Source organism: Polypterus senegalus, chromosome 14 (assembly GCF_016835505.1).
Source record: "Polypterus senegalus isolate Bchr_013 chromosome 14, ASM1683550v1, whole genome shotgun sequence".
In the NCBI taxonomy this organism is placed as follows: domain Eukaryota; kingdom Metazoa; phylum Chordata; class Cladistia; order Polypteriformes; family Polypteridae; genus Polypterus; species Polypterus senegalus.
In genome coordinates this window covers 104,311,114-104,323,357 of record NC_053167.1, presented here as the reverse complement: position 1 = coordinate 104,323,357, position 12,244 = coordinate 104,311,114, and the positions used below count along the sequence as shown (strand labels likewise).

The window sequence follows — 12,244 nt, the reverse complement described above, 5'->3', positions numbered from 1 at the left end:
TGTTGCAGCACCCAAGATCGCTTCAGCTTGAGTTGACGAACAGATGGCTGGACATTCTCCTTCAGGATTTTTTGGTAGACAGTAGAATTCATGGTTCCATCTATTACAGCAAGCCTTCCAGGTCCTGAAGCAGCAAAACAACCCCAGACCATCACACTACCACCACCATATTTTACTGTTGGTATGATGTTCTTTTCTGAAATGCTGTGTTCCTTTTACGCCAGATGTAACGGGACATTTGCCTTCCAAAAGTTCAACTTTTGTCTCATCAGTCCACAAGGTATTTTCCCAAAAGTCTTGGCAATCATTGAGATGTTTCTTAGCAAAATTGAGACGAGCCCTAATGTTCTTTTTGCTTAACAGTGGTTTGCGCCTTGGAAATCTGCCATGCAGGCTGTTTTGCCCAGTCTCTTTCTTATGGTGGAGTCGTGAACACTGACCTTAATTGAGGCAAGTGAGGCCTGCAGTTCTTTAGACGCTGTCCTGGGGTCTTTGTGATCTCTCGGATGAGTCGCCTCTGCGCTCTTGGGGTAATTTTGGTCGGCCGCCACTCCTGGGAAGGTTCACCACTGTTCCATGTTTTTGCCATTTGTGGATAATGGCTCTCACTGTGGTTCACTGGAGTCCCAAAGCTTTAGAAATGGCTTTATAACCTTTACCAGACTGATAGATCTCAATTACTTCTGTTCTCATTTGTTCCTGAATTTCTTTGGATCTTGGCATGATGTCTAGCTTTTGAGGTGCTTTTGGTCTACTTCTCTGTGTCAGGCAGCTCCTATTTAAGTGATTTCTTGATTGAAACAGGTGTGGCAGTAATCAGGCCTGGGGTGGCTACGGAAATTGAACTCAGGTGTGATACACCACAGTTAGGTTATTTTTAACAAGGGGGCAATTACTTTTTCACACAGGGCCATGTAGGTTTGGATTTTTTTTTCTCCCTAAATAATAAAACCATCATTTAAAAACTGCATTTTGTGTTTACTTGTGTTATATTTGACTAATGGTTAAATGTGTTTGATGATCAGAAACATTTTGTGTGACAAACATGGAAAAGAATAAGAAATTAGGAAGGGGGCAGCAAATAGTTTTTTACACCACTGTAAATACGTGCTTTATAAAGTGGTTCAGGTTGTGCAATATTATAACTGTATCTCAATATTACAGTGAGGTAATTGTACTTATAAGTACAAACAGTTCTACAAGGAGCAATTGATGGAGTGATTGATTCCGTTTAGAGCTCTTGGGACGAAACTGTTTCCTAACCGCAAGGTCCGTACAGGAAAGGTTTTGAAATGTTTGCCGTGTGAGAAGCAGTTCAAATAGGAAGCATGGCTGAGGCAGCGTGTGCTTGATGCTGTTTACCGATAATTCTCTTTCCTATCAGCTGCTCCGAGTGGTGCAGTGAGAGTAATATGGAAAAAGATGATCCGCTGTGGCAACCCCTAACGGGAGCAGCTGAAAGAAGAAGAAGAAGGTGCAGTGAGAGTAACAACGCTAAAGCAGCTATGGTATTTAGAATAGTTTGACCATTCTGTGGATCAATATATTATTACAGGTTAATTACAATCAGATGCATTAAATTAATAAACAATATGCGGTTAATTTCAGTATATTTATAAAGTCGCGTCACAGATGTGGATCTGAAAAAGAAAGATAAACCACACAGGGACAGTAGCATTGCTTTGACGCTGGGTGCTGGCAGTCTGCAAAACTGAGCGGAGAACTTGTGTACGACAGGGTATGAGGTACCATGGAAATGTGTGTGGCTTTACGCGAAGTTTAGATTTTATACATCGCGATTTGAACTTGGAGTCGTTTATACGCAACATTTCTGTGCATACGCACTGTTTATACATGAGGCCCCTGGACTTTTGGGGACTTTGGGGTTGTGTGTCACTTTATTGTAAATATGGAACTATCTATTAAACATGTGTTAGGTGAGTTGAATATGTCCGCCTGTCTGTGTCTGGGCCGGCTTCCACAATGTATTGAGGAGACCTGAAAATACTTCTAAATGTATGGTAAGAGTGCAACATACTTTTAGGCGTGTTTTTTTTTTTTTTTAATAACTTTATCAAAAATAATTGTAAGACATTTGACTGTATTTACAAAAGCAAAATAATGTATTGTTTTTGAATGCAGGCTTTTTAACCATTGTTTCATGTGCAAAACAAAGAGCAATGTTATTATAACAGAATTGGCTTTGGCTTTTCAAAGCATGTATAATTTGTAAATAATTGATTTTATGTTGCTTGCTAACAGCCTTTGCTCAATCTGTTTTTGTGCATGTTGTGGTCTACAGTGCAATTATTGGTCGTACAACGAAAGATTTCAAGAAATATTTATTCAACTTTATTGCTGTTATGCCAGTTGTAAGTGTACTTTTTATATTTTCATTCACTATGTTAAAATCCATTGCATTTTATTGTCTAAATATATTGATTTTAATTAAGTGGCATTGAATTAAAAAAATAGACTTTCCTGGGTTTCCAAACCTGTGGTAACTAAAATTGATTCTAGGTTTAACACATTTTTATTTAACCATTAATTTTACCTTGATTTGGAATTTTTGGGTAGTGTGAAGGCTTATTTCTGTTCACATACTGACGAGCCACAAATACAGTACAATTAAAGATACGTATTTTTGTAAGAAATTCACAGTAGTTTATTGTGCAAACTATTAAAAGAACTATGTAATTGTTATAATTCTTATTGCAAGTCTTGTTTATACTTTAGACTCAATTAAAGGAGGAAGTGACATTGGAGATTTGGTTGACAACTTCTGTGTGTTGTGGGTCTAGACTTGAAATCCAATCAAATTCACAAATAAAATCAAGTCAATTGTTTAATTAATTTAAGAGTCTTCAGATGCAACTGCAAATTAAATCAATGATGATTTTGATTATATTATTAAAAGACTGTTTGCTTCATGATAAATTCCAGTGAGTAAAGGAGCAACCTGAATTAATTTAGTCATTGGCTTGATTTATAGTAAATTACCAGTAATTGTTAATTTACCAAAAGAGCCTTGATTGACTGAATGGTATCCTCATTTGTCAACATACTTATTTTCTTTTGTTAATAATAAGTATGCTTGCACCTACAATTCACACAATTTTTATCAAACCTAAGGGACTGCAGAGTATCTTATGTGTTGATTGCAAACTGAGATTGAAAGCTCAGCATTTCTCCTCAACAGCAGGCATTTAAAAAAAATAATTTTAGAGAATGAAAGTAATTCAGTATTTTAGTTGACTATTATTGAAGGATTATCTTTTAATACAAAAGTTATAGTATGCTATTTGTCAACACTTACTAGTTTATTACGTATATGTATACAGTATAATATATCTGCATATATATATATATATATATATATATGTGTGTGTGTGTATCAGTATCACTTGTATCAGTGAATTTGTTTTAAAAACTACAATTAGCCATAGACTCTACCAGGGGTGCCCAATACATCGATCATGATCGACCGGTAGGTCGGAAAGGTAGTGTAGGTAGATTTTTTTTTTTTTACGTTGGTCTATCATATATCCTCCCTATGGCATTTGCCACTTGATTGACATACAGGGCGGCCAGTCTGAGATCTCTTTTCTTCTAACACACGGGTCATCCCGCACGCACGATCAAATGTGCGAGCTACTGCAAAACTCTGGCTATCTTAAGTGATCTAATTAGCCTACCAATTTATATCGACTAAAGAAGGGATTTAAAAAAAAATGTTTTATATGGACTGGATGTGGAATTGGAAGAGGATTTCTTTCTCTCACAATGTCACAATCGAGGTGTGTTTTTTCTGATCTGTCAATCTATCATTGCTATTCCAAAGAAGGAAAATGTGGAAAGGCCCTTTCGAACTGTTCATAAAAACTACGAAACTGACTTCCTTCCGAAAAGCGATCTGAGAAAGAAAAAGGAGAAGGAATTAAAATTGCAATTATTCGGACAGCCGTCATTTTTCCCTCAGCTGAATTCAAAAGCAAAGGCAGATACACCGAAGCATCATTCCCGGTGAGTCACTAGATCATTAAGCATAATAAGTCCTTCCAAGATGGAGAGATGATAAAAGATGCCTTCGTTGAGGCAGATGGCTAGGGAGAATTTCCTGCTGAGATTTCCAGACCCCTGGCTGGAGAAAAAGGAGTTTCTCCTTGTCATTAAACATGCAGAATACAAGCAACTTAATAACGATCAATGAATGCTAGACTTGGCATTTTTTTCCGATCTGACCAACATGTTGAATGAGCTTAATTTACAGCTGCAAGAAAAAGAGAAAACCATGGTCAATATGATTAGCTCAGTTAATGCTTTCAAGCGAAAAATGCAACATCTGTCCTCTAAGCAACAGCACCTTAATTTGGGGAACATCCAAAACCTTGCGTCAGAGCTGGACACGCAATTGAAGGCGTGTGTGCAACTTGACAGCATACTCTACACAGAGCAGATTGAAAATTGTCTGTCAGACTTTGACAGATGGTTTCAAGACTCAGCTTTACTTGAGCCAATTGCTACATTTAAGTGCTATCCATTTAGGGAAGATGTTGAGGGTGATTCACCCGCATCAAAAATTGCAACACTGTTTCACCTAAAACTCCTCTACAGTGGAGCATGAGATTTTGACACTACAGGATGACATTCAGCTGAAGTATGGGGCTCATGGACAGTTTTTGAACCTACTCACAGAGGAAAAGTAACCAAAAATGAGGAAATGTGCTACCTCCTTGACTGCATTATTCGGCTGTACTTATTTATGCGAGTCAGCCTTTTCTCACATGAAGATTATTAAATCCAAATACTGTAGTGACCATAAATGTATTGAATTGTTATTGTGCCATAAGGGTTATTCAGTTAAGCAAGGTATGACAACATATATTTTATGTATAAAGTATACTCAGTGTGTGTGTGTATGTATGTATGTATATGTATGTGTGTGTGTATATATATATATATATATATATATATATACACACACACACACACACATAGTGGAACCTCTAGATACGACCACCTCTGTATACGAGAAATTCAAGATAAGAGGAAAGTATGAGCGAAAAAGTCGGATCTAAATACGAGCTGTGGCCCCCGGCCGGGACGCCCAGGAGGACGTGAGGAGGGCTTGTGCCTCCTCCAGACCGCGAGGGGGCGTCCCGTCCTGGTTCTGTTGGGGCCACGGGTTGAGGGCATGGAAGCCCTTCCCTGTAGGGGCCCGTGGTCACCGCCAGGCGGCGCCCAATGCCGTTTATCCCGTGCGGTTGCCGGTTGGGGCTGGAGCCCGGCCGGACGCTTGGAGGACCGGAGGAGGCGAGTGCCTCCTCCAGACGGAGTGGGCGTCCGTCCTGGTTAGGCAAGGGGCCTCGGGTACAGGGCTTTGAAGCCCAGCCCTGTAGGGACCCGTGGCCACCGCCAGGCGGCGCCCCGGTGCCTAATTATCCCGGGAGCCCGGCACTTCCGCCACACCAGGAAGTGCCGGGGAAGACTTGTGTGGCACCGAGAGCTGCCAGGAAGACAGCCGACACTTCCGCCACGCTTGGGCGTGGCTAGAGGCAGAAGCACCTGGGGCTCATCCGGGGCATTATTTAAGGGGCCGCCTCCCTCCAGTGATTGGTGGAAGTCGGGAGGAAGAAGGACTGAGCTGGAGAGTGAGGACAGGAGGCGGCCAGGAAGGCACAAGAGACTGTGGGCCCTGGACTTTGGGGGAATCGGTGCAAGAAGGCACTGGGGTTGCGTGAGTGCACTGAACTGTAAATAATATTAGTGTAAATAAAAGTGTGTGGAGCAAAGTATGCTGTCCGTCTGTCTGTGCCGGGGCCAGCCGTCACAGAGCATTGGCTCGCATACCGAGCCACGAGCCAGGCTGTGGTTCTGCGTGACACGTTTCCCGATCCGCCTCTCCTTGGGGATTCACCCAAGCTGACGCTGCCAGCCTGTCAGCTCACTCAGTGTTCCTTGTTCTCCCGTAGGCGTGAGGATCTCGCGCTTGTGCGCTTTGGATTTCATTGTTTCGCTGTAGCAGTTCGCTGTATAAGCGTATCCAAAAATATCGCGGACATGCAGATGGAGAATAGGAGACGATTGGCATAGAGAGAGGGAGAGAGGGATAGGCGATTGGGCGGGCACACACGCACACACGCACGCACGCGCGCGCAAGATAAGGAGAGAGAGAGACCCGTGCGCGAGTGAGAGAGTGAGAGAGAGAGAGAGAGAGACGCGTGCGCGAGTGAGAAAGATAAACAGAGAGAGATGGGCACGAGAGAGAAGAACCATCAGCACAGTTATGCTCACATGACGCTCAGCAGACAAAGTGTATCCATACTACTTGTATTACAAGACATCGCTCGTTTTATCAAGTCAAAATTAATTAAAAAATTTAGCTCGTCTTGCAAAACACTCGTAAATCAAGTTACTTGCAAACCGAAGTTCCACTTGTATATACAGTATTATTTATCAGTGTTATTTGTTAGGAAAATTGATTTTTATGTTGATATTTACCGTTAATATATCCGAACACAGGGTCACGGGGGTCTGCTGGTGACAATCCTAGCCAACACAGGGCACAAGGCAGGAACCAATCCTGGGCAGGGTGCCAACCCACCGCATTGTTTAATGAAATTAACAACAGATGCACTAGAGGGGCAACAATGATATGACCCCCAAAACAGGAATGGTTTAACAGGTGGAGGCCACTGACATTTTTCCCTCCTCATCTTTTCTGACTGTTTCTTCACTAGTTTTGCATTTGGCTACAGTCAGTGTCACTACTGGTAGCATAAGGCGATACCTGGCCCCTACAGTGGTTGCACAGGTAGTCCAACTTCTCCAGGTTGGCACATCAATATGTGTCATTGCCAGAAGGTTTGCTGTGTCTCCCTGCACAGTCTCAAGGGCATGGAGGAGATTCTAGGAGACAAGCAGTTACTCTAGGAGAGCTGGAGAGGGCCATAGAAGGTCCATAACCCATCAGCAGGATCAGTATCTGCTCCTTTGGGCAAGGAGGAACAGGATGAGCACTGCCAGAGCCCTACAAAATGACCTCCAGCAGGCCACTGGTGTGAATGTCTCTGACCAAACAACCAGAAAGACTTCATGAGGGTGACCCAAGGGCCCCATGTCCTTAATGGGCCCTGAGCTCACTGCCCAGCAGCATGCAGCTCGATTGGCATTCGCCATAGAATACCAGAATTGGCAGATGCACCACTGGTGCCCTGTGCTTTTTACAGATGAGAGCAGGTTCACCCTGAGCACGTGACACAAGTGAAAGGGTCTGGAGAAGCCATGGAGAACATTATGTTGCCTGTAACATCATTCAGCATGAGCAGTTTGGTGGTGGGTTAATGATTGTCTGGGGAGGCATATCCATGGAGGGTCACACAGACCGCTACAGGCTTGACAAAGGCACCTTGACTGCCATTAGGTATCAGGATGAAATCCTTGGACCCATTGTCAGACCCTATGCTGGTACAGTGGCTCCTGGTGCACGACAATTCCTGGCCTCATGTGGTGAGAGTATGCAGGCAGTTCCTGGAGGATGAAGGAATTGAAACAATTGAATGGCCTTCACGATCCCCTGACTTAAACCCAATAGAACATCTGTGGGACATTATGTTTCGGTCCATTAGGCGCTGCCAGGTTGCTCATCAGAATGTACAATAGCTCAGGAATGCCCTCATACAGATCTGGGAGGAAATGCCACAAGACACCATCCGTCGTCTCATTAGGAGCATGCCCCGACGTTGTCAAGCATGCATACAAGCTCGTGGGGGCCACACAAGATACTGAAAAGCATTTTGAGTAGCAGAAATTAAGTTTTTGAAAAAATGGACTAGCCTGCCACATCTTCATTTCACTCTGATTTTAGGGTGTCTACACAATTGAGCCCTCTGTAGGCAGAAAACTTTTATTTCCATTAAAAGACTTGGCATCCTTTTGTTCCTAAGACATTGCCCTGTCGTTATTTGTATAGATATCCAACTTCATATTGAGTTCTGATGTATCTAATGTGTTTCTTTAAAGTGTTCCTTTAATTTTTGTGAGCAGTGTATATACTCACACACATACAGTCATGGCCGAAATTATCGGCACCCCTGGAATTTTCCCAGAAAATGCACCATTTCTCCCAGAAAATTGTTGCAATTACAAATGTTTTGGTATACACATGTTTATTTCCTTTATGTGCATTGGAACAACACAAAAAACAGAGAAAAAAAAATCTGACATCATATCACACAGAACTCCAAAAATGGGCCGAACAAAATTATTGGCACCTTTTCAAAATTGTGGGTAAATCATTTTATTTCAAGCATATGATGCTCGTTTGAACTCACCTGTGGCAAGAAACAGGTGCTGGCAATATAGCAATCACACCTGAAGCCAGTTAAAATGGAGAAAAGTTGACTCAACCTTTCTGTTGTGTGTCTGAGTGTGCCACACTAAGCATGGAGAACAGAAAGAAGAGCAGAGAATTGTCTGAGGACTTGAGAACAAAAATTGTGGAAAAATATCAACAATCTCAAGGCTACAAGTCCATCTCCAGAGATCTTCATGTTCCTTTGTCCACTGTGCGCAACATAATCAAGAAGTTCACAACACATGGCACTGTAGCTAATCTCAATGGACGTGGGTGGAAGAGAAAAATTGAAAAAAAAAAACCACTGCAACGAAGGATAGTCCGAATGGTAGATGAACAGCCCCAATCAACTTCAAAACATATTCAAGCTGTTCTGCAGACTCAGGGTGCAACAGTGTCAGCTCGAACTATCCGTCGACATCTGAACGAAATGAAACGCTATGGCAGGAGAGCCAGGAGGACCCCACTGCTGACACAGAAACATAAAAAAGCCAGACTGGAGTTTGCCAAAATGTACTTGAGGAAGCCAAAATCCTTCTGGGCGAACGTCTTGTGGACAGATGAGACCAAGGTAGAGCTTTTTGGTAAAGCTCATCATTCTACTGTTTACAGAAAATGGAATGAGGCCTACATAGAAAAGAACACAGTACCTACAGTCAAACATGGTGGATGTTCTAAGATGTTATGGGGATGTTTTGCTGCCTCATGCACTGGATGCCTTGACTGTGTGCAAGGCATCATGAAATCTGAAGACTACCAAAAGATATTGGGGCGTAATGTAGGGCTCAGTGTCGGAAAGCTGGGTCTGCGTCAGAGGTCATGGGTGTTCCAGCAGGACAATGACCCCAAACATACCTCTAAAAGTACCCAGAAATGGTTGAAGACAAAGCGCTGGAGAGATCTGAAGTGGCCAGCAATGAGTCCGGATCTAAATCCGATTGAGCACTTATGGAGAGATCTCAAAATTGCTGTTGGGAGAAGGCGCCCTTCAAATCTGAGAGACCTTGGAGCAGTTTGCAAAAGAAGAGTGGTCGGAAATTCCAGTTGAGAGGTGTAACAAGCTTGTTGATGGTTATAGAAAGTGCTTGATTTCAGTTATTTTTTCCAAAGGGCGTACAACCAAATATTAAGTTGAGGGTGCCATTAATTTTGTCCGGCCCATTTTTGGAGTTCTGTGTGACATGATGTCAGATTTGGCTTTTTTCTCTGTTTTTTTGTGTTGTTCCAATGCACATAAAGGAAATAAACATGTGTATACCAAAACATTTGTAATTGAAACAATTTTCTGTAGGTAGATCATTTCGACCTGGTCATTTTTAAAGTAGCTCACAAGCTGAAAACAGTGTGGGCACCCCTGCTCTAGACTCTACACAATATTTTGTTTTACATCTTAGTTGAATTGTGTTTTCTGTGAAATCTAGTTTAGTCACCCCAGTCCTGTCTGGGCTGTTTTTGACTATATGATACTACAAAATGATATTAAAAAAAACTTGTATTTGATATAATTTGGAGTGCTTTACTAATGCACATTATTAAATTCAGGTGTTACTATAATTTTCATATGACTCATTCTTAGAAAAATTATTATCTCTGTGTTTAATGAAGCAGGTTAACAAAAATTCAAAATGCTCTAACTTTGAAAACGGTTAACTGAGTGCCCTAATGTACCTGAAAGTTACTCCATGTTTACTTCTTTTGTGTGTTAGATTGCTAAGTGGTCATTTACCAAACTACACTGTCATACAGTTTTCATTCTTAAGTAAATTACTAACAATCTGTTAAAGGGACTGCTCTAGTCAAAATTTGCAGACACTTTAAACATTTTTGAGCAAAGACTTTATTCTGTTAGACATCTTTGAATTTACAGTAAGACTTGTAATAAAGGTTCTATAGACATGCATGATTTTTGTTTTTCTACATACACAGTATTACACTTTAGATGTAACGTTTTTGTTCTATTTTACATGATGTGTTTTCAAATATACTGACACAATAATCAATAATAAATTGTTTTCATTTCCAGATATCCTTGGTAAATAATTTTTTAAAGCTTGGCCTAAATGAATTAAAGCTGCGATTTCGTGTTAGGCTCACCAGACACCTTTATGATGAGTACTTAAAGTAAGCATGTTTTTAATCTTTATTTATTGGTTTTCTGTTTTTTTTTTTTTTTTTTTTTTCCTGAAACCATGGTTTTTTTAAGAATTTTTTGTTTATAAAATACCTAATTATTTTAATCTAGCCAGTACCATATTTTGTATAACAGAAGTGCAACTCCCATCAGACTAAGATGTTTCTGTGGTTGGATGGCTTTGAATGGTCTGGTCACATTTGGCAGTTTTTCTCTTGACAATAAACAGCTGCATAACTGTGCAATCAACCAGATGTGCCCTTATTTACAAATGTATGTTTTTGAGTAAAGTGTCTAACCTGAAATTGTCCTGGTGAAGGGGTATTTTCTTTTCTAGGCATTTGTGCACCTGTATAATATGTGACTGCAGGGACAGTCAATGTGAAATTGTTAACGAACAACACATAGATTGTTGTTCTTGTTGTCCTTCTTCATATTGGTTAAATAGGTTTTAGAGTAGGAATCTGGCTCCTGCATGTACCATCTGTGTGGGTAAGCCTGATTTTCATTTTTGCTATCATTTCTGCAATTTGAATTCTACTCACTGCCTGTTTGTCAATATGGACTGATGATGTTACAGACTGCTCGCACATTTTTCCACAGGATAAAGGAATAGTATTCTTTATGATAGCTGCAGCAGTATTCCGGAGCTGAACCTTTTACTCTGCTCATCTGTACATAACAGTATAAACAGAAAATAATAAATGGAGAAAAAGCAAATCATGAAGGTCCCACTTTGGACACCACCCCGCAGTACCAATTCCCCACTATCTGTCAAATAGGTCAGACCAGGTCTGCCGCTACTAGCTGCTGATTGTTTCCTATAATAATAAGAATAATAATGGAACTGTACCCCATTTCCCCTTTCCTTAAAATAACAAGATGCCACACTTATAAAATGTAGTTAACCGTGATTATATTGTATTAAACCAAGATATAAAATATAAGATTGATAGGTGTATACAGTTTACAAGCGCAAGACAAGCAAGAAACAATATATGGAACACAAATGACAGCAGTCTAACAACTATTAATCCTGACAAAAAATAATCAGATGAAGCTTGGTTAAAAATGGAAAGCTTTGCTGATTAAAGCAAAAAAAAACAAAAAAAACACACATTTTACTATTACAAACTCGTCCATTCCTCCAGAATAACCCTTCCCAACTTGTTTTGCTGCACCAGGTAAACTATCCACCTGTGGGTGGTGCAAAAGTGGCTTTCATCCTAGTCCGTTGTATTTCCTCTAGTCAAAAAGTTTCTTTACCTCTACAGTTGCTGAGGTCCTCAGAGTTTGAAAACCCCTCTTTTTCTTGAGATTTCCTGCTTCTGTTAAGCAATGTCCTACCCTTCCAATTGGCCAGTTCTAAGTACATCTTTCATGTTAAAGGTGTACACCTTACTTCTACTTTGGGGCAAGTCAACACAGACAAATGGACAAATAATAAGAGGAGAAAACAACAATAAAGACAACACTGATGCAGCAACTGCTACATATTTACTTTTCAGTTTAAAAATTAAAAATCAAAACATGATAATGTCAAAATAACTCTTGCTGAAGAAAAACTTTTTGTGAAGTTGTTGTCAATTTATTATTTGTAAGTGTGCTAAAAGGGGAGAAAGCCCCAAGTTGCCAAAGTAGCTGTGTAAAGCACATACTGTAGTAAATTTGTATTTATGTGTACACCGCTCAACAAGACAGCACTGAATGCTAATTCCAAGCAAAGACTCCACTAGAAATGGGAGACATCTACAGTA

At 40.6% G+C, this 12,244-nt stretch overlaps 1 protein-coding gene across 1 annotated transcript in view; it reads left to right on the top strand.

The window, feature by feature from the left end:
- LOC120514374 (ATP-binding cassette sub-family D member 3) overlaps window positions 1-12,244 on the top strand; it is a 78,840-nt gene that overhangs the window by 21,805 nt on the left and 44,791 nt on the right. Inside the window, exons 5-6 of the mRNA XM_039734709.1 lie at window positions 2,303-2,372; window positions 10,380-10,477. Of these exons, the coding sequence (XP_039590643.1) occupies window positions 2,303-2,372; window positions 10,380-10,477 (168 nt within the window). The remainder of the gene's footprint in view (window positions 1-2,302; window positions 2,373-10,379; window positions 10,478-12,244) is intronic.